Raw genomic sequence first — 27,559 nt, forward strand, 5'->3', positions numbered from 1 at the left:
AACCCTTTGAAAATTATCTTCTCCAATATTTATTATAAAGTAAAACCTTCCAAAAGTGTGCAACGAACAGTCGATCTGATGAAAAACTCTCTCAACGACTTATATCGACTTTCACTATCTACAAAGCATTTATTATAAGACAATACATTTCATTTTCTTACATAAGCCTTTTTTTGGTACATAATGATGTATTATTAAGTAATATTAGGTTATAAAACTTATTCTTATGATTACCTACTTTACGGCAATCAATATTTTGTTTTTCCAATAAATACTGAGGCGTCTTAATTGCAATAAATATAAGCAAAATTTAATTAGACATATCGACATTTATTTGTATCATTTTAAATAAGTAATCAGTTACTCATAAAAGTAAATCATCGCCTTTTTTATTAGGTGATACACAACATGCAACTTTACAATTTTTACACGTTCCACTGTTAGACAAATCCAACATGATAGCCGAGTTTGATAGCTGTAGGTACATCAAATTTTACCAGAGTTATTATAAGACATCGAAATTATAAGTTATAAAAAAAAATCCATCTTTGAGTGGATGAATAATTAACAAGTACCAAATTCTTGCAATTACTCGTTAAATATTTATAAAACTCTAAAAGGAATTGTTTTCTGATATTTCAACCTTTTATATCAATAGTATTGAAAATAACACATGTTATAACAGAATATAGATTTGAGCAGCTAATGCCGAACATGCAACTTTCAAATTTTAATACATTGCATTGTTCGGCAGATCCAATATGACATGATGCCAATATTTGAACCAACATTTTTCAGGTTCTTGATAGTTGGTTCAAGTACTGATTTTTTAGAATTGATTTTTAGCTATTTTAATAAGAAACTACAACGAATATTGGAGTTTTCTGTGTCAACAATATCAGGAAATAATGCACTTTTTAGAAATCCAACAAAATATCGATTTGAACAGCTATTGCCCAACATGCAACTTCCAGTTTTAATGGATATTGTTGTTTGACAAACCCTGCATGGCTGCCGAGTTTAATAGCTGCATGTCAAATATTACCAGAGATATAAGAAATCCAATGAGATTTAGGTAAACGGCTTTTAATCAATAAGTATCCAATTTCTGCAATCGTTATTTAGCTTATCGTTTAGAAAACTTCATAATCCATAAAAATAAAAATAAATTCTTTTTGGCCCATTAGATAAAATTATGAAGTAAAAACATTACACATAGGTACAGTTAATAAGCTACTTTTGGATTGAAAAAAATTGTCATGCTTTGAAAAGAGTTTACAAAGAAAAGAAGTACACCCAATAATCTTGGTTATTTATTTCACATGGCAACAGCTTTATTCATATCTACATAAATTAAACAAGAATTATTATACATAATATTATTGGTTTATTTAGCCACTTAATTTTACAGTGCGTTCTTTAAATGGTTATTATGTCATACAGTTTAAATGAAGGTATTTTACAAATAATAAATATTTTTCTATCATATTTTTATAGCATTAAGGTAAAGTTTGAATGTCAATTAATTTTCATAGAGGATACGCAATTTCATTCTGAGTGACTTTGATTAATGTGTGCTATGGTGATTAAATAAACAACACGGTTTTATTATTGTTTTAGTATGTTTTTCACCATTTAATTTTTTTATAAGTGACCAATACCAGCTTCAATCGATAGATTAGTTGAAAGTGGAAAAAAAATATGGAAGACGTAATAAGAAATGCCGTTTGCTTAATTATGATGGCCTTCCACCGAGGATTTACTATATTGAATGTATATATTATAATATTCTCACTCATATCAAAATCTTATTGGATAAAAATTAATCAATTATTTTTTGATTACTTATTAACAATGTTTAGAAGTACATTCCATATGTCAATATTAGGTTTTCTTATTGGAAAGCGATGCCTTAATGTACATTTACATTAATTTAATATATTACTAGTTCTTTTTCTCTCATTCAGTTGGATTTTATAATATGCTAATTATACGATAAGATAAAGTATTACATTTATTTATCACGAGGTATATTTTTTATAATCACACTTCCAAAATATAATTAAATGTGGTGTTACTACCAAAAGTTGGTAAGTCGGTAAATTAGGTATTTAGAGTTACATGAATACATACATAGAACATGCACATGAAGCACAAAGAAATTATTAGCGTTGTGCCTGATTTTAGATGGCATGTCAAATTTTCAAATTGCAATTACTCCATTACATGATTACGAGACTTACCAACTTTTGGCAGTAACCCTATGAATTTTATTAGAGATAATTACTTATGTGCATAATACATATGTATTTAGTATATGTAGCTTCTTTGATCATATGTAGCTTCTTTGATCTTTTAATAATCAAAATGTGCCTATAAAACGATCTTTACATATTAACATCAGTTAATTTCTTTAATAATTATCATTAAAATTCATGAATAGGCATTTTTCCAATAACGCCAATCATTTAAATATGTACTGTGGATTGTTTTAATTTTTTTGTTAGTTGTAGGAGGAATATTAGTCAATAGGAAGTGCAATATACCGCTATAAGAAAAATAATCATGGTAGGAAATACAGAGACAAGTTTTAAATCTACTCCACGCTAAAGGAACATGTTTGTAGTGATTCCTGCATTCAAAATGGAGCTACATACTGACATGTTTTTCTTGCCGGCCTGCTAAGATGCTGTATGTAATTTCTTTCTATTTATATAGAAATAATACAAAATATATTCTCTTATCAACAAACAAAATGGTAAAAAGCAGTACGAGAATGAGTAATGAGAATGCACACATACCCCCAAGCAATCTATCGATATATTTCTCTATATTGTTTTGCTTAAGTAACTGTAGCTCATGGTGAAGTGCCTTAAAATAATTGTGACTTATATTTATACGTTAAGTGATATTAAAAATCATTTTGAATCTATTTAACACCGGGGGCTTTTCTCATTCTTGGTTATGTTTCATTGTTACAACATTCAGTTAGGATTGTAAAATTCTCTATGTTCTTCACAAAACACGTAGTTGTTATTATTACTATTCGTTGAATCTTTCGACGTGTTCTGTATATCAGTCAAACAATATGAGATTCATTTTTTATTTGAGCTTAGTCTTAGCGAATACCTACATTTTATATTATATGTGTTAACAGTTCTATAATTCTAATATCTACTAAATAGTTTTTATAACTTAAATAATGTTAATACATCAATTTTATTTTATTATCAAATGGTTTATACATTCACATTCAAAATAATAAAATTAATATCACAATATAATTTTTTAAACCAAAAGTGTATAAATTTATATATTAACAGAATTAAAAGCATTAGAATGTTCTTTTAAATACCTATTTATTATAACTTTGTAATCCTTATAAATTATCAATTGTCAGGATAATAATTATAAAATTTGTTGTGTATTTGATCAGATCTGTAACAGAATATTTATCTGCATTTTTAAGTTGATTATTTCTTATTTCAATGTTTTGAATGATCAGCAATTATTTTTTTAAAGTATATTTTAAGATATTTTGTAGTGATTACATTCTATCGAACCGTCCAATCAACTATATCATAAAAAATAACTGCAATTTGTTTCCTGACTGATCAATTACCGTTCACACAAAAGTTAATATCAGCTGAAACATCATTTTGAGATATTACTCTACCGGCATTTACAATAGCTGATGGTAGAGCAGCTACCATACAGCGGGGTCAATCCCGCGACTGGACAAAAAAGTATATTTTTTTCTAAATCAATTGGCATAGATTTTATTCAAAACAACTGCCATTCTGCTTAGTGGTGAGTTGCTTAATAATAATATAAACTATGTTTTTTCTATCAACTTGAATTATATGGTATAAAAGCACTTGATTTCATAAGTGCCCATTACAAATTAAGAATTCACATTGTTTGGTTTGATTGTTTGCTGAGTGTTTTTTGATCTAGGAATATAATAACATTGTCGGGTTTTTACATTATTCGAATATAATTTACCTAAGATTAATAATTCAAAAATAATCCTTAGTGATAGCATCCAAAGATAAGATGTCAGGTTGATAGGAGGGGGGGGATTAATTGGTCCGTATTCTTTCAAGTTGTTGAATTATTTTAAAACATTCCATTGATTGCTTTTTGTGTAAATAACGGAAGACTTGAATCTCATGTTAATTAATGCACGAAATAGCACACTACTACTTTGTTATTCGCACGATCAATTCGAATTTATAATCCATACACTTGTCACCTGCTTTGTAGCTTAAAGGATTGCGGAATATTGTTAACTTCAGACTGTATAAAAATTGTTATCCATAGGAATCTAACTGTTGCATGAAAGATACGTTTTATGTCATTCTCTCTGTGTTTTTAGTGTAAAATATTATTACTTGATAAATTGGACAAGATATAAACTGAAATCTGTCCACAAGAAACTGTTCAGTTGTAGGTCTCAAAGCAATTTATTATAACAGAACAAGAAAAAACACATGGATTTTGGTGGACAACTTACTTTCCATGCAACAATAAAATTGTATTATACCCACCTCTTCTTTGTCATTATGAATTTTACTCATAATTCTTACTGTTTAATATTGAAGACATTAATTTTGATTTATTTACCATTACAGAATAACATTATTATATATTATTGACTTACTTAATTTTTTTAAATTTGTATTGTGCGATGCTTGGAGCTAACACTTATATCATTATATATAAATGCGTTTTGATTTGACCTTCTTCTTCTTCCACGGCGCTACATCCTGGGGTGGGATTTGGCCTCCTCCACAACCGCTCTCCACTCACTCCGGTCTCTCGCCACACTTCTCCAGCTACCAGGTCTTCCTATATGAAGCCAGTCCACTTCTACGGCGTCAGCCCATCTCCTTCTTGGACGGCCTCTGGGTCTCTTCCGTTGGGGTAGCCACTTCGTCATGATCCTTGGCGCTCTAACTTCAGGCATTCTCTCCACATGTCCCGCGCCCATCGTAGTCGGTGGGACTTACAGTATCTTATGATTGTTTGCTGTTCAATCAGCTCTTCCAACTCGTGGTTCATTTTTATTCTGTAGTTCCCATTTTCCAATGTGGGTCCAAAGATTTTGCGCTCGAAGACAGCTAATTTGTTTTCCTCGTTTTGAGTTAAGCACCAAGTCTCACAGCCATAAGTGACCACTGGCCTTATAATTGTTTTATAAATTAGAAGTTTAGTTTTGATTTGACCATTAGCTCTATTTAACGTACCCGCCCTGGCTTGAATCCACCTATCTGAGATTAGCGAGTTGTCTTCACCTTGGATACTCAGAACAACTTGAATTTGCGGCGCGGTAATCTATCGCTCCGTTAATGCAACAGGGTAACTTAGTTACGAAACTTCCCTCGCGCATTAAGTTATTTATGTTTTTTTAGAATGCGCGCATGCTCACTAGAGAAAACGAAATGTCATTGGGTAATAATTTCTATTGCAATTATTTGTTTTAAATTATAAAATGGCAATAGATTTGCAGAATACGGGTTATTACTATTGTGATAATATCGTCTCTGTTCTGGCAGAAAACACTAACTGGAGAATACTAGTTTTGAGTAATTTGACTTTGAAGTTGTTAAAATGTTTGAAATAATGGTCTTTCATGTGAGTTTATTAAGTAATCGTAAAAAGGGTGACTTTGAAATAAAGACTGTTTATTTATTAAGAAGCTTTCCAGACGGTAAAGTTTGAAATAAGGAACATTTTGGTACTAACTCAATATGTCATTTTTTTGAATTAGTGTTTTCTGCCAGAACAGTGACGATATTATCTCCACATATTTCACACCCTAAGATATCATTTTTTGTTATTATATGAAAATCAAAGAACTTGCTTGAAGCATTTGATAATGTCAAACTATTGTCAATTTTGAAACTAACAAAAAATTACCTGAACTATGCAATTCTATACGAAACCTTTATGAAACTAATTGTATGGAATTGTAAGTATCTTTTAAACATGTTTACAATAATTTAATATGATTTTTATTTGCTATTTGACGGTAAACTTACACGAATGAATTCAAATTTGGTAATATCACCGCCTCACATTATCACAGAAAACTATTTTATCGATCATTCAAACAAACATCAAATTGTCTGCGATTCGAACATGGGCTCAGTAGAGATATCACTTATCGCGGATACAACCATGGTTTTGCGTACACACTCGCGGCAGGTCTGAATAGAGCTACTGGGATAAGTTTTTTTTATTGTTTTAAAGATTAGTTTGTTAAAAACAGTTCAATGTCTTTTACAAACTCAAGTTTATAAAAAATATAAATGAAATAGTTGAACCGCAAGGTTTTAATTATAATTGTTTATATTTTATTATTTTTTCATCAGTAGTAATGAAGTATTTAACAAGATTAACATATTAATCAAATTAATTGCCGATTAATCCATTGACATCCAAGTTTCTTTAAAATAATTGACCATTCACAGATTCTTTTATCTAGATACAGTGAAGTGTTTATTAGGTTAAGGGTTCATTCAACGGACCTCCAGAGCACAAAAAGTCTTAAAAAAATGACCAATGTCTTAAAACACGGTTTATGTGCTCATTTTAAAATTAAATATTTAAAATAAATTCACTGTTTCGATGTAAAACTTTTTTATACATAGGAAAATGAATCTGGCTGATGCGTCACAACCAACTCAAAAATGAAATGCCAGATGAAAATGAGCCGAGGTGATGAGTTGAGAGCGTCAATTTTAGGAAATAATAAATCACACTAAATACTTTAAAGGTTTCTTCAATTTCTTGCTTTATTCAAGCCGGCCAAATGTGTAACAATAAAACTGAAATTGCTGGTTGGAAATAATATTTCCTTATTTTGTCATAATCAAATAAATCATTTTGTTCATTTCAGTACACATTTCAGTTCTACCATATGTGCTCTGTTCACACTCTTTTTTTTGTATAAAAAATAATCTGCAGTATTCCTATATTATGCATATTTGATTGAGCAATTTAAAAAAGTACTTATCTTACACAAGTATTTCTCGTGTTTAGATGTGAATGAACTGAATTTCATACTTACATGAAAACTTCTCATTTGGAAGCCAATGGGTTATCATATTTTACATTGCAATATTTAAAAAATCGTTAGTCACACGTTAAATAAATATTATAATGTTAAAAAATAAAATAAACTCTGTAATCATTCCAATATTCATGATCAACAAAAACAAAACACAGTTTTGAGATTGATGTAAAAACATTTAATTGATAGGGTTAGTTGCTATCAAGTATTACTTTGTATTATATTATTATTTGTAAAACTGATTGTATTCAGTATTGTTAACCTTAATTTTTTCAAAAGTACTTACCTGAGATTGCATGATTTATGCTGATTTAATTATTTTACTGAAATGTCCCTTGTTAAATGAAATTTAAAATATGATTGCGTTTGTTATTATTTTATTGGATGAATTATTATGAATTGTAATTTTAAAACACCGACTTAATAATATTATGTTGTTGAAATAGAATATAGAAATTAAAAAATAAATCGTTGATACCCGCACGCTTAATAGTTTAATTTTTTATATTGATTATACTCAACGAAATGTAATACTCTATTTCTTACCAATATACAAAATTTGTAACAATATCTAACATGTGATTCACACCGTATTTTTGAATGGTAATATTGTAAAACAATAATATTATATTTTCAATAAATTGTGGCTCTTTCGAGGTTGTAAAATACAGGATTGTTTTTTTTATGGACAAATTTACTTACACGGGACGACATTTGTAAAAATTGTTTTACTTCAGATAAGTAATTATAATTAATTAGGTCATCTTGAATTCAATGTCAATTATAGTGTATAACATTGGGTTTTTGCACAAAACAGGTGCCTATAATATGTGTTTAAATGGGAAATAAATACATAATTATACCAAATTGACTATGAAATTATTTATTTTAAAAAAATTGATTTGTGTCAAATCTTTTTCGTTTTACGTCAAACTGCATTTTGTAGATTTTCTTTTGTGTATAATTATTTCCATGGTGTCTACATCCTGGAGCGGGCCCCCATACCTTTCGCTAAGGTTAAGGACAGTATGATGTTCTACACTTACTAGTATGTCCTAAATGGTATTTCCCAATGGAAGCCCACGATTCCGCAAGGTAAAATTAAGGGCGTTCTGTGTATTCAATATATATTCAAAATCCAATTGAATTATTGAGTTGTTGGCACTCGGCATTCTATTACGAAGCACTGATCGAGATCCCATTTTGTGGTAGCCAAGTAACATGCGACCCTTCAATATACATTTTTGATAAATAGCCATTTTTATTAGTCGGGAAACACTAAAATAATTTAAATTAATTTCTACATGTGAATTATCATTAATTATATCAATCATCATATCACATCTAATTGCATCATATAGCCACATATTTGTAAATGTTAATATACTCCCAAGTAAAATGGCGCCGCAGCCAACTTTTTTTACTATTACTGAAAATTTGTGGTGTATGTTTATCTCACTTGACCTGCCACGCTTATCTCTGAATCGATATCTTCAGTGAGTAGCTGTATAATCAGCTGTCATATTTATATACCAACTTCCTCGATACCGTCTTTCCATTTCCTCAATATCTTCAATAAAAATATGTAGGAAATTCTTTTCACATTTTTTGTCTTTGTTTCTTGAGCAAGTATGTTCTTAGTCTGAAGACTATATCCAAATATCTGTTGGATTTCTTTTCAGTTATGGTTCCAATGATTTATGATCCGACTTTAAACTCAAATTGCTAGCCACTCGATTGATTTACATAATCTAAAAAATTAAAACAAAGCGACACCTGTTTGAATAATTATGAAATACTAAGTCACAAATTATCGGTATTACAGCGAAAAAAAGGCTATCACGGTGGAACTAATCTCACTCCGTATCATTGCGTCGAAGGTTAAACTATCTCACTCCTCATTGTATCTCAATCGTGTAACTGTCACTCTGCATCAGTCTCTATTATATTGTCCAATAAACAATTAGTTTTCAGTTCTTCACTCCTCCATCCATCATCATCATCACCTACAGCCAAAAGTACATAACGAAATAAATACGTATGTACCGTGAAATGTCCTAGCCACGTAAAACGTGTCTTCGTGATTACCTGCATATTTGCTGGGACATGTGTTCCGGATGCCACCAAAGAGTGCGACACTGTATCCTTGTGGCACAGTCTAAAGCCTTCCCTCATCCGGCAGCAGTGCTACAAGAGCAATTTACGCGCTGCAGGTCTGGCATGGCGGGAAGCACAAGAGTTGGCGATGGATCGAGGTAAGTGGCGCGAACTTGTGCTTGCCCTATGCCCCAAGAAGAAGAAGAAAAAGAGTGTGAAACTGTATGAGATTAGACAAATGATATTTACAAAATTTTTCGCACCTACTTAATTAATGTTATAATCCCCAAATTTTGTTCAATAGTCATCCCACATGACTACATGAATTGAGTATTACATTATAATGACTTGTTTTTCAAGAAAATACTGCATTTTTTGTGTTATTAAAAAAATTTGATACTTTTCTTCCAATTCGGTCGATATCATGGCCCAAGCCATAACTAACCTTTTTTATGCCTCACGATATTACAATGGCAGTATCTGACAGGCTGCAGATTTTTAACGATACGTGAAATGTAGAGCGAAGCTCTTACAAAAATGGCTGTCATAACGATAATTTGTGGCTTGGTATTTTATAATTATTCAAACATATGTCACTGTGTATTTATTTTGTAGATTATGCAAATCACTCCAGTGGCTAGTAATTTGAGCTTAAAGTCGGACGAGATAACTCGCAAAATTTGTATGTGCGATTTGTCAATCATGGCCTCATAGAGCAAGAAAACTTACTGAAGGCGTAGAACCGGTTAAACAGACCTCATTTTAAGACAAAACAATGTCCAGTTATGTAGACTGGTATTGCTTGCTTTTGATAAGCGCCAATCTGGTGATTTTCAGATATTTCTTCCAACACTACATATTTAAAAAGAGAAGTAATAATTGTTTCAAAGATTATATTATTAATATGTAGGTACCTACAAGTTTTTAAAAAATATTTCAATTAAGTATAATAATATATTGTATAATAAAAAAAAATGCAGAAAAGCAGTTTAGTAAACTCATCCAAAAGCCTGTTCCCATTTTTGACTTAATATCTACAAATGCTGAAAAAGCAACTTCACAATATAGATATGAAGTTGGAAAAGGCAAGATGTATTTCAGGACTTTCTCTGTTAAAACTGGATACACAATATGTTGCATTTGCAACGAGAATAATGTTGAAGGACGCTCCTTATATTTATTTTTCAAGAACCGTCTGAAGTTAATTCCAACAATCGCTCTTCTTCCGCATGCCATAAACCTAGCATGGATGTTGTATTGATGTCGTATCAATGCTTGTTTCACCAGGCGCAGCCAAAGCCAGGTGCAGCGCGTACCCACACCAAACTCTTCCCGTACCACACTTTGGGAACACTGATTTAGATCTAGAATGTAGAATAAGGAAATAGAGAGGGGTTTAATTATTAATAAAAGAGAATTTGACAGAACACCATTTTTGTATTAAAATTATAAAACAGTACACATTATTATGTACAAATAATAATAAAAATGAATAAAGCAAACATAGGTGTACAATGGTTGAGAGTAGTTAACATAAACAAAATAGAAACTAATATTACAAAAGGAAACTAGCAAAAGTTGATTATCCTCTGCATGCCGCCTCTGGGTGTCCGAGGCAGACATTGCGTGAGGAAGAAGGTGGCTCTGACAGCTTGACTCTGTTAGTTGATAACAGAGGAAGGTACCAAGGTGACAAAGTGGCAAAACTCTCCGTCCATAGATGGTTACTTAACGGCCCACGTGCCACGTTGGTCAAAATAGGGTTATATGGTATTTTCAGAACATAATCCTGGACATTCCTTAAACGCTGTAGATAATATATTTAAATAATTTTGAAGCCTTATTATCCTTTATATTATTTATTTTAAACATTTGATGACTGCATAAAGTATTTTTATTACATAAAATAATCATTATGAAAAATGCAAAAAAATATTTTAAATTTTATTTTATTAAGAAAGAATCAATACAATTATTAAATTAATATGAATTCTACGTCGACATAGAGTTGCATAAAAGATTAATAATTACAGGTAATAGAAGGATAATCAGTGTGACCTTTGTTACTGCTTGTTTGAAACAAGCTGTTGGATTCTCGGTTCCAATGACGTTACTACATATATTTTTTATTGCAAAAACAGTTAATTTTATTCTAGTAATGGTGAGGAATCCCTTTTTCTGTTAAAAGGAGATGCAAAAAAAAACTATTCCAATGTACTAATAGCCCCTTTACACGTGCATTGACAGTACGTATTATCGGGGCCATAACAAGATAATGCAAGTGCAAACACGTATTATCGTGTAAGTTTCAAGACTACATGCATGGATCAAAAAAGTTCAGTGGCTTTTGAATTTTCACGCGATAGCTGCAGCTTGCACAATACTGCGCATGCGCATTAGATATATAGTGGCGAACTTGTTGGAAAAAATACAAATTAACCGTGAAGAGCATTTTGATGTTCACCGTTGCCAGTCTTGATTCTTGGTGTTATTGGCTTGCGTGTCTCTGATTGTTATCTTAGGAATAGAGGGCATCCATTGTATCGAGGTTATACTGACAGAAAGCATTAAGTCATTAAAACAAGTTCTGAGATAATCGCAAAAAGGACTTTAATTTTTTTTTCAAAGCGTTCTCCACGTAGATTTTTTTATGATTTAAAAACATTTTTTCTACATTATAAAGACTAACCTTTATACATAGGTTGCCGTTTATATTTCGGGAATTTGCAACACTGGTGTTGCTAGGTGCAATTTGACTTCTGTATTTTAAAGTTTGACATTTTTAACGGCAAAAGTACTCAGAACGTTTTAACAAACGGACGCTTTTTGTTTTTTTTAAATTCATTTGAAAAATTTATCTCGGCCAAAAATTGGAATTAACTCGTGAAAATTTTCTTGCGTTTATTTTTAACAACTTTCGACGTGTATTAACACGGGAACAGTGCATCGCTGAACTTAATGCTTTAGATGGAGATAAAGCACCATCAAAAACTATGGTATATCGCTGATTTAGCGAATTTTATCGTGGCTGTCGTTCACTCACAGACGAGCCGCGTGAAGGTCGTCCAAAATCAGTTGTTTCTCTAGAAAGCATCGATGCTGTGCGTGAACTGATAATGCAAGATCATTATGTGATATACCGTAAGAATGACGCATCTTTGGGCATTAGTAACACTAGCGTGTATATGATCTTGCATGAATATTTAGACGTAAGGAAGCTATGTTCGCGTTGGATCCCGCATAATTTGACAATCGCACAAAAAGAGGCGCGTGTCGATTGGTGCAATGAAATGCTCAAAAAATACGATCGAGGTGCTTCAAAAATCGTTAATAAGATTTTACAGGTGACGAATCTTAGATCTATGCGTATGAGCCCGAAAGTAAACAGCAGTCAACCGTATGCGTCTTCCAAAATGAGTTTAAACCAAGAAAAGTTGCTCGCGCTCGAAGCAAATGGTCGCCTGTTTATTCAGAAAAACGGGCCATGTCGCAACTGTACCTTTAGAGAATCATAGAATAGTCAATTCTGAATGGAACACAACCATTTGTTTTCCAGAAGTTTTTGGTGAAATGAGGAAAAGCAACTGTTGGCGTCAAATCATCCTTTATCAAGACAATGCGAGCTCTCACACATCGGCTCAAACAAGCGCCTATTTGAGCACTCAAAACATCAAATTGATGGGTCATCCGCCGTACAGACCCGAGTTGGCACCAAATGATTTCTTTTTATTCCCGACAGCCAAGGATAAATTGCGTGGTCAACGATTTTCTACACCAGAAGAGGGGGTTGATGCATTCAAAAACCATGTTTTGGAGTTACCTTCTACAAAGTGGCAAAAATGCTTTCCAGATTGGTTCAAACGCATGGAAAAGTGTATAAATTGTCGTGGGGAATATTTTGAAAAACAATAAAACTGTTTTTATTCTAAAAAAATTCGTTTTTGTTTGTTATTCCCGAAATATAAACGGCTACCCTCGTAGCAAACACAATATACGACATGTTACAAGTCCTGTATTTTGTATCTTTCTATCAGAATAACATAATAACAATATGATTTAATAATGTTTCTATTTTCTCACCATTATATCCTATGCCTTTGTAGGTTTTACCAGGAGGTAGAGCGTAAAATTGTATACATTTTAACATTTAAAACAGAATAACAGCAAAAACTGAGATAATGCATTCTGTCAGTATACCCTCCGTATGTTCTCCTAAGGTGGTACCCATTTATTGTGCTTTCTACGATATTACATAAATAATATAATAAAATTATTGTGTTCAGGGGATTTTGTGTCATATAGGGACATATAATAAAAATACTTTCATCTATGGATAAGTAATGATACACCCCTGTTACAGGCGGGCTTCTCCCGGTGTAAAATAATCATTTAGTAGTCATAAGTCGAAACGTAACCCTAACCTCTAGAAGCGGCTTCATAAAACATCTAATCTGATTCCTTGCTCAACTACGTAATTTTTTTTTATTCATAAGTAAATATATCATAAGTAATACTGGGCGGAGGTGTAATTAAGATAAATTTAATTTGATTTAAAAAGTATAAATGATGATGGATGAAAGAGATAATTTTAAGACTAAATATAAGTATTTAAATCTAATAAATTTTGCTGCAAATTGCGCAACGTTAAAATCTCAGCGCGCCTGCGCCGAGGTGGGCCTCGTGATTCGTCAAATCAGAAGGATCATGCGATCATTTGGCCAATCACGAGAGTCCTTTTGACTGGTCGGCGTGAGTACGGGGAATTTAAAAAAAGAGAAAAAAAAATTAATAAGCGTCCCTTTTCCAACATGTACGGACATGCGAAACTTATTGTAAAAACAAAATATATAAACCTGTAAAAAAATTTAAAATATAAGAGAATACCAAGTTACGCACGAGACAGACGTGGTTTCATTTAATTTCTCCTCAATTTAAAATATCTTTGTTTTGTGAATCCGGGGTTCGATGGACACCTGAGATAGCCGCTGGAACCCCGGACATCTCAGTATGTCAGATATAATATAGATTGTAGAACTATTTGGTGGGCCGAGAAAACCTTGACTGATTTATAATGGAAATTCTTGAATTTACCAATAAATAAAATATATAATCTAATATATAAAAATCAATATTTGTTTGTTTGTTGGTTTGTTTGTTTGTTTCTTTGTTCGTATTTTATGCGCTGTCATACCGTTCATCCGATTGCGATAAAACTTTGTCAACTTATTGCTTGCACTTTCGCGAAGAGTATAGGCTATATCTTATATATAAAAATGAATGTCTGCCTGTCTGTTTGTCTGTCTGTCTGTCTGCCTGTCCCGTATGCGTTCCTATACCATTCATCCGATTGCGATGAAATTTTGGTAAGTGGTTGTATGCTTACCTGCGAAGGTTTCTGAATTAGAAAAATCATCATCTTCTTCTTCTTCTTCATTCTATTTTCTTTTATTCGTATGGTTCCTATACCATTCATCCGATTGCCACAAAACTTTCGTCAGTTGTTGTACGCATACCCGCAAAGGTTTCTGAATTAGAAAAACCATCTTCGTCTTCTTCATCATTACATCTTCTTTTATTCGTATGGTTCCTACACCATTCATCCGATTGGGATGAAACCTTTGTCAGTTGTCGTGGTAACACCCCCAAAGGTTTCTGAATTAGTACAACCATCTTCTTCTTTTATTTTATATTCTTCTATTCGTATGCGTTTCTATTCCATTCATCCGATTGCAATAAAACTTTCGTCAATAATTGTGCCAAGCCCCGCGATGGTTTCTGAATTAGAATAACCATCTTCTTCTTCTTCTATTTTATCTTCTTCTATTCACAATGAAACTTTGGTGAGTTGTCGTGCGCATGCCCACGAACATTTCTGAATTAGATAATCATCTTCTTCTTCTATTCGTATGCGTTCCTATACCATTCATCCGATTGCGATGAAACTTTTGTCAGTTGTTGTTCGCACACCTGCGAAGGTTTCTAAATTAGTATTATATAAAATACAACGTTTGTTGTTTGTTTGTTCCATGCAATTTTGATTTTTTTTTTACTACATATTAATAACATTAATAACGTTTGCATATTTTCGATTCGATTTTAATTTAGTGGTCTTTTGTTTGACCTTTACTCCTATTAGAATTATTTTCATATTGCCATATTGTATAACACAGATATTTTAATATTAAAAAAATAATTTATTGTTTTTTAAATATCTAAGATAAATATAACCTCGAAGCGACCCTGTGCGAAGCCGGGTACTTCAGCTAGTACTCAATAAAAAAGGGCCTTGGAATTTTTTAAATTCTATCTTATTTTATTATTAGAAACAAAAAATCTATACATTTTCAACAGAATGATGACAACGAGTAGTAGGTACTCAAATTTTTAACGAAATTAATAATTCGGTGAAAAAAAATGGCAATACTCCGTTTATTATCTATGCAGGCAACACCGTAATCTATCTGTCAACCGGTTTCTGTCATTATCAGGAAAGAAATTTTACGTAATCTTGTGTACAAAATAGTATTTTAAAACTTCAAAATGAATCCAACGAGTACTGATTTACCAAATCAAGGAATACCGATGGACAGAGGCCTAGGAAATCAACCACCACCCAATCGAAGAGTGCTTCAAGTGAGTAAATAAAGTCATACACAAATTTAGTTCGGTAAACATTCGACACATAATAATATATTATATTGTTTATTAATTATGTTACAAAGCCTTTTGTTGATAATAAATTAAAATTACTTTAAAATTTACTTGCCTGTCGAAAAGGCGAGGTTGCATCATATTTGTTGAGGTCTGCATTTGTGATAATAATGTTCACGAAAATATTCCAAGTTTAAGGAATGATGAATGATAGCAATGATTCTGGACTATGAAAATATTAATTTCGGTAATATTGCTGTGTATAAATACTTATATATGTGTATCATTAACATTTACTTTGCGGAAACGATTTGTTTCAACTAGAATAGGTATTATGAAGAATACCTTGCTTGAGACTTTTATGATTTCCATGTTGCACAGACCATTCTCAAGAGATATAATGTGTTAAAAAGCACTTTTCGATGAATGAATGTGTGTCAAAAAGGGTTCTGTTTACTTGACAGCTAGCATTGCTCGGAGTAAAAGTGGCGGGGGTGATAGTTTAAACTTTACAGTGTCAGTTGTGATGACCGAAGTTACTAGATTGGATGTAGGATTTTGCTGAAATAGCCGGGTGCCATGATTTTTAAGTGTAGCCCATCGTCTGTATTAATATTGTCAAGGTTTTTGACCTTCTTCGAGCAACGTTCGCAGTCAACTTACTCAACGAGCCCGAAACATCAAAGAAATAAGGAAGAAGCATTTACCACCATCTTTACATTTCCTATTTCTTTTGACCGTGTCCAATCTTAATAGGATTATATGGGCCTCCACAGAGTGAAGGTTTGTATTAACAGATTTTTGTTTTTACCAGATATAGATGTTAGCCACTTGCTCAACCTATTAGATCTATAATTATTATTCTGACTCCAAACACAAATTAGAAACAATATATGTATTTGCTAGACCCAGGATTCGAACCTGGCACCTTTACATTATAAACTGACGCATAAGCCGGTTGGCCATCGTCACTGTACCAGATACTGATCGAAAATAATGTATTTTTCACCACAGGGCATCCCTAGAAAAGGGGAAATAGAGTAAATCCATTTTACCATCCACACGTTTGATGCCCTGGTTTGTATAGCAGTACAATGCCTTAAATATGAACAACACAAAGTACAGCTGCGAATTGCGGATATCTTTGAGAATGTCGATGAATTGAAAAGTGCCCTGGCGGTGGGTAAAACGGAAGAGCTTGGCAAAATTGTAAAGTTCTTTGAAACAGAATTGGAGTGAGGGCCTGATTGGCGGGTCCTCTTCCAGATGAGAAGAGGCGATATGACAGCGAGTCGCAGTCAAAGCCTCGGTAAAATCATAAATTTTTTTTTTACATAATATACTTAAGAAATACTTCCAAAAAGCATCTCCTGCAACAACAGAAAAAGATAGCCCCTATAATAAACTTGCTGAAACAATTTTCGCAATGATAAACGTGTGTTCATACGTTAACATACCATTACCTTAATTTTCAACGAAAAATTTGTTTAAAATAAATTCATCAATTTTCATTTGATAATTGTTTTGTCTATAAAAATAATTCCATCCTTTTCAGCCACCTTTAAAAGTTTCGCCAGAAGAAAAACGTGTCATGAGTGAGTGCAACACTGAAAGTTTCTATCAACGTTCTCTGCCGCTGGCATCAATGTTGGGCTTCTTGGTGTATCTTGGTGTTCAGTCAGGTAAAAAGCATATTTTTTCAGCAAATTACCAGATTCATGTAGTTTGTGTTTTATTGTACTATCTATGTACATGCGAGGTGCCTTCTCCGAGGAGACACCTTCACACTGTGTATGAAAAGGTGGCCATTTTGGATATAGAGAGTTTGAATTATTGGAGGAAGCCAGAACATTGCCCAAGCTATTAATAATTGCTCTCCTGCGCATCTATTCTACACACAAGACTACTATCGGCTACTATCAGTGGATAACGAGGGTAGTTTATTATATGTTTGTATTGAAGTATTACAATTGTTACAATAAGTTAGCCATCTAAACTGTCAAAACTGTCTATCTCGCTCTAAAGTTTAGCACAGCCAAGATAGGTGCCGTTAAAACATAGCACTTTTTGTAAAAATTACAACTAACTTATTGTTATTATTGTTACAATAAGTGCTAATACTTCGATACAAAAATATGAAAAACAACCCTCGATAGCTGCCGATAGCAGTCTTTTGTATAGAATAGATGCGCTGATAGTAATAATAGAATTGTATTGATAATTTTATGATAGACTATAATATGCAGATATGTATTAATTAATAAGTGACTCTTTTACTGCGTCATATGAGACCCAATGGTGGAATTTAGTAAATTATTATTTTAGAATCAATGCTATACACTAGTCTGCACTGCTTTGAAGTGAGTTAGTACGTTAATTGGTTCTTTCTTTTCACTTTTTGTATGTAATGATCATTATTGATAACACTTACAGGATATTTGAAACGAAATAGTCGATTCGGCCCTGCACCAAAAGTAATGGCAGCATTGTGCGTTGGCTATTACACGGGAAAGGTGTCGTATCAGAATAAGTGCGCGGAGATGTTGATGGAACTTCCAAATAGCACAATTGGACAGATGCTACGGCAGCGAAGAGATGGAGAGATTGGGTAATTTATAATTCATTTTGAATACATTACTTTACTATCAGATATAGAAATTTAAATATAAGCTATTCACCTAAAATACTCATTTAATTAATATTTCCATGTCTATAACAATGTGTCTTCTATTTCTATGACAAATATCCTGTAATGGAGAGATTTAATTAGTAGAAATTGAAGATTAACATTGACTTCATTCTAACTTCACGCAATGGGGTTTATATCGAACACATGAAATTAAAACTTTATTCAAAAATACTAGCAACACAATGTACTCAATATTGTCATTTACCTAGTCTTTATTTGACATTCAATGTGAAGGTGAGATTGATGACATCAACCAGGGGTAGAGAGGAGGTAAAGGGCTCGATTCTATTACGAGTGGTAAGCAATTGTGACACGGGGGGGTCATAGGGTGAAGAGATAACAGCTCAGACTCTTCTTGCTTAGCCAGAGTGAACGCGAGGGCGTGTGAAACTTAAACGTATAACTGTGTGTGAAATGCCAAAAAAAAAGACACTGTCTACGAACATTTCACTCACGGTTATAGGTTTGAGTTGCGCACGCCGCTGCCGCCCCGCTGCCCACTCGACCACTGTGTTCTCGCACTTTATAACACACAGTTTTACCATACATTTTTCGTAATTATGGTATTCATGCTTTCTTTTAAATTAATAATTCATATATAATAAAAACTTGTGACCTAGTTATGCATCAGCGCATCTATTCTATACACAAGACTACTATCGGCCACTATCGGTGGTTAATGAGGGTAATTTATCATATGTTTGTATTGAAGTATTATAACTGTTACAATAAGTTAGTCGTCTAAACCAGCAGTCCTTGGTCCGTGAGAAAATTTTGGTGGTCCGCAGAGTAATTTGAATATATTTGCAATTTTCATATTCATTTAACTGCCTTGTGAGATTTAATTCATTAATCATTATAACAATTCTGTGTCCTATATTATATAAAAAAGTATGTAATTAAATGTATATACATAAGTATTGTAACAATTACAACTAACTTATTGTAATTGTTACAATAAGTGCTAATGCTTTGATACAAAAATATGAAAAACTGCCCTCGATAGCTGCCGATAGTGGCCGATAGCAGTCGTGTTGTGTATAGAATAGTTCCGCAGGAATGGTTACTGGTATTAGAAACATGACAATAGATTGTTAATGTATAAATTGGGTGAATTTCATAAATAAATAAAGTGCATGTGATCAAATAAAACAGCTGACTCTTCTTCTTTGACCGTTTCTTTCTTAATAAAATAAATATTGTACCCTTTAAAAAATATACATTCACCAACAGCGTTGCCAACTTAGCGTCTTTCTCTGCCAGATCTAGCATTTTTGAATAGGCAGCTAGCTTGCAAATATTGCATCTGACGTATGGCGTTTAAACTAACGTTTTTCAATACCTCAAACAGCTTAAAACTTCTCATAATAAAGCCAGAATGTTAGAAGTACCAGATTTGCATAAAAATCAACATACTGGCCTTTTGTACTTTATATTATTATGAATGTGACATACAAAATGATGGACTACATTTCTTACGTGCATTAATTTGGAATTTTATTTTATTAGTTGCTTAATCCAAAGTTATTTTTCGATGTTCGTTTTGTTAAAAAAAAAGGTTAATAATTACGAGATATTTTTTTTGAAATCTATTTTCTAGACACTGACGTTTCAGAAAATCTAGCATGTTTTTCTGCCATCTGGTTTATTTTCTTACCCTATTTGGCATATTTTTGTGAATAACAAACAGTTGGCAACATTCTATACTTAACCGTTCACTGCCTCTCAGTCAATATATCGCCCTACCCTGGTTATGCGAAATCTTATAAAAGGCTACTTTTACCTAACTGCAAATTTCTCACAAGTAATGTGCGCTTTTCATTGCCTCAAGATAAATTAATAATAATAGTATAACTACATTTCTCATTTCAGGATATAGTGTAGGTCAAAAAATACAATATTAAAACAAGTAATTGATTTTCTTTGTTTAAATGTAGGCCCCTTTCTCCTGGATTTGGAAACCCAATAACTATGTCCGTTGCATCATCCCCTGATGTTTACTCCGATGCAGGGCCGAGTTCATCACTTGATTTAGACACTGATCGACCCAATTCCTCTAACTCCAATCTAGATGACACCTACAGGCCTGTTCCTGATGGTACGGGTTACTTTTTCATTTCCTCCCTTTTTTTTTTTTTTAAATAAATTGACAACAAGTCATACTCGTGTCGAGTTTAGTGTTAAAAGAGAGTGAGGTTGATTGAAAATAATTTTAGGCAGTTTAGAGAGATGTAAATCTGCTGTCAGTTGATCCATCAGGTGTCTTTATCACTCGAATGTTCCTTACTGTCAAATTTTTAGCTTCAAGTTAAAATATAGTACTGATTCTGTTTAATAACTTGTCAGAGATTATTTTGAATGTCAATTGTTGGTTTGTTTTAAAGAAACACTTCATTTTATTTACATTTTTTATATTTTTGATGTCACTTATTTTTCATATTTTTATAATAAATCAAATTCCATTCTTGCCACTTGACTGACCATAAAGTTCTGATCAAATTGAGGTGCATGTCTGCTGCAAAATATTGCAGAGGGCTAAGTCATTATTTTACTTATGCGATTATCACACTGCATTTGAAGGCTCAGTAAACAAAAACGATTATTTCTATTTTCGTAAAATTTTAAACGTATAATTTATTTCTGAAGGTATATTATGTTCTAAACAAAGTATTCTAAAATTTTGTATGTATAGATTAAGAAAGAAATATTATTAACATTTTAAGGGAATTCAAACTGCCGTTTTTGTTTACAACGTTTTTTGTTATTATTTGTCGGGGCAAGTGTGTACAAGATTTTTTGTGTTTTCCTTCAAAGTATTAACTATGACGATTATTATTGAACTGGATTTTAACACTATACGGTCCGCGAATTTTCGCGAAGTACCTACACCAATATCCGGTACTTTTTAATGAAAATCAACAAATTTCGATCGCGAAGTTAAAAATGATATAACTTTTGAACCTATTGATATATTTCAATAAAATTTTCAGAAAATACTTAAAATATATCAATGCATCAAATTGTGTCATTTATTCAACAATTGTCAACCTCTGGCCCGCGTTCCATAAAGATAAAGTATATAATTCGTAAATTTTCGTAAATTGTATATTATATGTTATTAGATTAGTTCAATTTGATAAATATAATGTAAAGGAAACAGCCTATTGATATAAAGCATCACAATATATTATTTTTTAATTAAAAAATATAATAAAATATTCAAATACAAAATGTTTTACACCTCTATAGAATATGTATCAATTCATTTTTAGCGCTAGCTACTCATATCTCTGAATATCAAATATAATAAAATAACAAAGACTTCACACAAACTGTGAAGTGTTTAAAAATAAATGCACATTCATTCCCGAACGAACACTCACTAGTGATTTATTGGTTTTACGACTTTTATGGCCTAGCCGATAAAGGCAGTGCAGTGGCGTGCATCTTTTCGAGTAAATTCAATTAAATAAAATGCACGCATAATATACATTCCCACCGCTTATTACAATTTGGTATTATTGTAGGAATCGAGTCAATCCAATAACAGTGCAGAGGCGTGCGTAAAAAAATCATATAACAAAATCTATGAGCAATAGGATTGTAAAACAAACATCTACATTCCACAAAAATATTTGAATCAACACTCAATTTTATGGATAATACCTTTATATAACTGGCTAGGCACGAAATAATTATTATCACACTAAAGCTGAAATTATTTGAAATAGTTTATAAAACTATGAATGTAAAATGAACTAACAACTAATATACTTTTTTTAAAATTATACGAAGAAAACCAATTACCAATATGTAGATGTAGAGGTACTTTACACTCTTTGGACATGTAAATAGTTTCTTTTCGAAGTTTATGTGAGGAACACACTTTACACTTTCTTCTTAAACGTTTATTAGTTGCGGAAATCCCCGGAAATATTTGATTGTGATTGAAAATTACACTAAAATCTCCGATATCTTCAGTCACTGGGAATATCTGACATAAAATCCGCATAGTTTTCCTCTGTTTAAAAACGAATGGTCCTCCATTTTAAAAAGTTTTTTTGGAGATAAAACTAATAAAAAATATATATCCTAGCTGAAATATACTTAGATTAATTATTTTTTCAATGAAATTAGTGCAATATAAATAATAATAGCTATTATTTATGCAGTTACACAAGCAATAATCTCCCGAAAAAATCGAACGAAAATGACAACGCGATACAAGTTCACATTTATAACTGTTCTCATTTTCAAGATAAAATTTCTATCATGGATGATGAAGCATGGTGGACGTTTCATGGGTAGTAAATCATTAAAGACAAAATATCAAATAGCACGCAATTTCATAGATAAAAATCGCGTTCATTTAAAAAAAAAAGAATGCAGGTTCATAAATGGTTGACTACCACTGAAAAGGGTCGACAATAAAATTTCGAAGTTGAAGTGACGACACTGGAATATAACATTGAGTGTTTATTACCTTTTTTGTTTATGTCTCGTGATTCACCCGCCTAGAAACGGGCTTGTAACTAATTAAAAAAATGGTATAGGTACAAAAAAATACTGAATGGTATTACGTCCGCCATCTCTGTAAAAACCGCGCAATATTTTTTTTCCATCGTGCTTTTACTTCTTGCACATGTCATTCAACCATCTGTCGATAGATCTTGCAACCAAATATTAAATTTCATATTTATTTTTCACAGTAAAGATATGCCTATGTGAGGACGCCACGTAGGCGTCACCGGATCGTAACGTTCGGCTTGCAAAGGACGCCAATGTGGCGTTACCGGACCGTAAAGTGTTAAAATGAAAACGATATTATTTTACATCTCGCTTACACTTGCTTACATGATAGGAAAGTTTTTGTTGCCTCTGTCATATTGAATTTACATTTTTAAAAAATCAACATTGAAGTAATTATATTATTATTAAAAATAGATTTTTAAATATCAGATATATTAATAAAATGCACGGATTTTTAAAACATGTAAATATATAACATAAATATGATTTATTTGTTTACTATTTAAATGTTAAGGCTATACTTCAGCTGGGGCACGGTCTAAAACAATTGTGACTACGCGACGCGAAGATTGTGCAAATAACGCGTGCAGGACAAAACATAATTTGTCATAAAAAGTCAACATGCGTCCATTTAATGTCATGTTTATTGTTCTATTAATAATAATAATAATATATTCATTGACATGTTTTCTTTTTCAAGTAAATGTGTAACGTTATTTAGTCATTTTTAAACGATTTAAGAATTAATTCCCCCGTCGCCATCACAAAACAAATTGACGTGTTCACAGCTCGACTTTCGCTCTCCGATTGCCAGCCAGTCCGAAATTTCGTCGCACCTCGCACCTACAGTTGAAAATTATTTGCCGTTTCACTGAAGTACTGTCTTAATTCTCTACAAAACTAGAAGTCTGTTATTGTCTTCCCCGAGACTCAGGTAAGGTAGTCCAGGGACATTTATGTATGTTTCTGAACTCCAGCCATTTTTCCTTTTCAGCTGTGAGTATGGATTAATTATTATTATGTATTGTGAAACATTCATCTAATACGAAATGGCAGGAGAAATGAATTATTAAACCAGATGGCTGCCAATGACGTCTTAAGACGTGAACGGAACGCCGCTCATACAAAAATGACGTCTTTGGACGTCCCGCTTTAAACAGAATTTTACGTAAACGTTTAACGTAAATCAATTATTTTAAACATACGAATATCTTGAACACACAATGACATATATTGGGAATATCGTCACATACTCCGAATTGAAACAGAATTCGTTTTTATCACGTAACGTAAATTGATTTTAATTTTTTATTTTTGCCATAAAATTTGCGGCGTGCAAGGTAGCGCCATATATACACCTACCGGTAGTAAAAAGGTTAACATACAGTACATCTCTTTAGTGCATTATGTATTATGTTTATCATGGTACACATTTTTCATTTTTACCTTGATGTCTACATGATATTTAAATGTTGTAATTAAATATTAATTATCAGGTCAGCAGTGAATGTTGCAGACTATCTTATAGTTATGATATTAAAGCATACTCTTAATATTTTAACTATTTTAATTTTTAATATTTCAGCATCTTTGACAATAGATGGTTCTGCACTGCCTCCAAGAACTCCAGGAGTAGCTTACGATACTCTCCGTGAAAAAAATAGGAATGAACATTCTACAGCACGTTCTCAGCCATATAAGTAAGATTCTAAGTTAACAACATGCAGTAGGCGCTCGGTAATCCACAATTTTTTCACCTCTGTCGAAAATGCCGGATTATTGAATTTCATTAGGAAATGATAAATAATCGGTCAAGGTCGGGCACCGAACTACCGAGCGAACGGCTCTCCGCTATGCAATCCGACAGTTTAATGTGAAACCTGCCGCATTATAGAGCAGGAGAGCTCAGGTGCAAAATGCCGGACTATTGGACATGCCAGATTGGTGAACGCCGGATTACCGAGCGCCTACTGTACTAGATAAATTCTCTCATTTTTGCAACTCTCTGCTTTAACCATAGGGTTTTAACTACTATAATAGAGGGAGAAGTAGGATTTACATGATTACATTACAGGATGACAGTAAGAATGAAAAAATGTGCACAATTTTGTCATATCGCCTAAAATATACCAATACTATTATGGTTTGGTTAAGACACGGTTTAATTGATTTTGAAAACCCAACCAATACCATCTGTAAATTGTAGCCTTATTTCAATAAAACCAAATACATTTGACTGAAAAAGGTTAATGTGCACTATTTATGGCGGATCTTAGCAGCCTACCTCCACCCTTCGCCACTGCTACATACCAAGAAAGTACTAATTGGATCTACTAATTTTTTTCTAGGTTAGAAGAGCCCACTCCACCAATAATGAGACCTGGACCACCTCAACCTGAGGCTAAGAACAAATACGGAGACACCATGGATTGAATTTAGTGCCATTTACCAAATTGTTATTTATTTATCATTAAACCCTGCAAGAATTATGTGGTTTTTCAATCAATAGTTGTAAGTTATCTTTACATATATATATAAATATCAAAGAGTATTCAAATTCACTATCATATCGTATTAAAATCTATCTCAATAACGTGCAAATTAGCATATGTTATAAATCCAACATTTCAAAATCTAAATCCGAGTGCAAACCTTTATACATCTTTCTGCCTGCTAACAAATGAACATTGTATTTTACAATCATTATTGAATATTGACATTTTTAATGTTTTATTTTGTATTCGCTGCGGATGGAAAACATGTGTAAATGCAAGCAAGTGTGGATATATTTGCGCAAATGTTACTTTATTTTTAGTGATGGTTATATTATGATATTGTGTTGGCATTGAAATTTTAAATGTACACAAAATGAACACAACGCTGGTTTAAAGGTAAAACTCATTATGTTACATTTTGATGTTCTGAGATAATGAGGTTTGAACATATTTTTTGCAATTAAAAATCCAATTTCAAATTAACATTTTTTCTTCTTTTTGTATAAAATGTATAAAAAATCAGAGAATACATTGAAGATTCTATAAAAAAATTAGGAACATTTAAAAAAATGAGTTTTTGTATATAATGAGTTTTTCCACACACATGTTTGTTAGTAAAGTGATAGTATGTCAATACTTTGGCAAGGGTTTCGCAATGTTTTTTATTGTTTTGGATTCTTTTTTAGTAGGTACTTAAGACTACTACTAAGTACTAAAGAATAAAAAATATTTATTTTAACCAAAATAGGAATTAGTAACAATTCAAATTGAAAACAATTAAACATACACTGAGATTAATAATAATTATTTCACAATAATAATACACTGATGACGATAATAAGGACAAACCAATAATTATAATAAATTGAGGTAAGATAAACAGCAATTAAAAATATTCTTTATTCCTCAACAATGTCTTCCAAAACGTCTGGCTCTGGTAATGTGTCTAATGTGTTGCGATCTATATAGATGGTAAATTTTCATACCAATATCTTAACTCTTCCGGAATGTAACCGTTTTTACAAAACTTCATAAGATCTTTTTTTTCAAATTAGATATTGGTAATATGGATTGATATGCACCTACTAATTGTGAAATAACATTACTCCGTCTCCCTTTTCCCGCTGCATAAATTTTTCTGTAAGGTCCTGTATGGTTATACCGATATTGGATAATTCCAGGTAATTTTTTCTCATAACGTAGACATTTAATTTGGAGCCACATTACTAGCTCTACATTTTCATCTATGTTCCTATTGCTTATTAATTTTAAATTTCTTCGTCATATTGGGTCTTCAATACCTACAATGTGCTACAACTCCAGAAGTTAGCGAAGGTAATACAATTTTCCTCGGCTTGTAAGATCAAGTCGAAGTTGAAGCTTACTAGACAAGCCTTGCATGAAAATAGGTGCTCCATGCTTTGCATTTCACCACACTCGCAGGTTTGGTCCTCAGAGAACCCCCACTTCAGCATGTTATCTCGGGTGCGCCCTGCCATGGTTTTCAGTCTGTTTAGAGCTTTCCATGTTCAGTACCCAAGACTGGCTCCATGCGGGAGGTGCTCTGCTGGCTTTACCCAATCTTTGAAACCCTCAGAGGCTAGGTTGGCCGCCCATGCGGATAGTCTCTCTTATTCGGGTGAGACGGTCAGACGTATTATAGTTGTCGCCATAAAGCCTTTTCTGTATTTTAGCCTTGTTTTGCACATTTGATACCCATGCATGACTTGTCGCGGACTCTCTCTTGGGCTGCCTTTTCAACTAGGGCTGCAGTTTGGAGTCGGATTAGAGGGAGGCTATTCCTGAAAGCACGTGAACTTTAATGACAGGCGTGGATTTCAAGCACCCTGTCACGATCCGGCAGGTTTCGTTGAGCGCAGTCCACATGTCTCGTGTGCGCAGACATGTGCCACACCGGACAGGCATATTCGGCCACCGAGGTGCATAGTGCAAGGGCTGAGTGTATGTAGTTGAGCTCCCTACGTATTACTGCTTAGCTTTCTCAAGATACTGTTCTTT

The 27,559-nt window shown here is 32.6% G+C and overlaps 1 protein-coding gene across 2 annotated transcripts; it reads left to right on the forward strand.

Moving 5' to 3' along the window:
• The first annotated feature begins 15,615 nt into the window (after positions 1-15,615).
• Positions 15,616-25,603, forward strand: LOC147080045 (OCIA domain-containing protein 1-like). Of its 2 annotated transcripts, XR_015071870.1 has the most exons (7): positions 15,616-15,808; positions 17,382-17,508; positions 18,260-18,434; positions 20,453-20,613; positions 23,834-23,979; positions 24,631-24,745; positions 25,394-25,534. XR_015071870.1 is itself a non-coding variant. In XM_085957353.1 (6 exons), the coding sequence occupies exons 1-6, from the start codon at positions 15,716-15,718 to the stop codon at positions 25,476-25,478; spliced, it is 756 nt and encodes a 251-aa protein (XP_085813479.1). In that variant the 5' UTR covers positions 15,616-15,715; the 3' UTR covers positions 25,479-25,603. The 2 variants fall into 2 exon arrangements, 1 of the variants encoding a protein (XP_085813479.1); XM_085957353.1 differs by lacking the exon at positions 23,834-23,979 and having other exon boundaries at positions 25,394-25,603.
• The last annotated feature ends 1,956 nt before the right edge of the window (positions 25,604-27,559 follow it).

The sequence above is a fragment of the Rhyacophila brunnea genome, unplaced genomic scaffold (assembly GCF_057557595.1).
Source record: "Rhyacophila brunnea isolate RB1 unplaced genomic scaffold, BYU_Rbru_1.0 scaffold_1, whole genome shotgun sequence".
Lineage (NCBI taxonomy): Eukaryota > Metazoa > Arthropoda > Insecta > Trichoptera > Rhyacophilidae > Rhyacophila > Rhyacophila brunnea.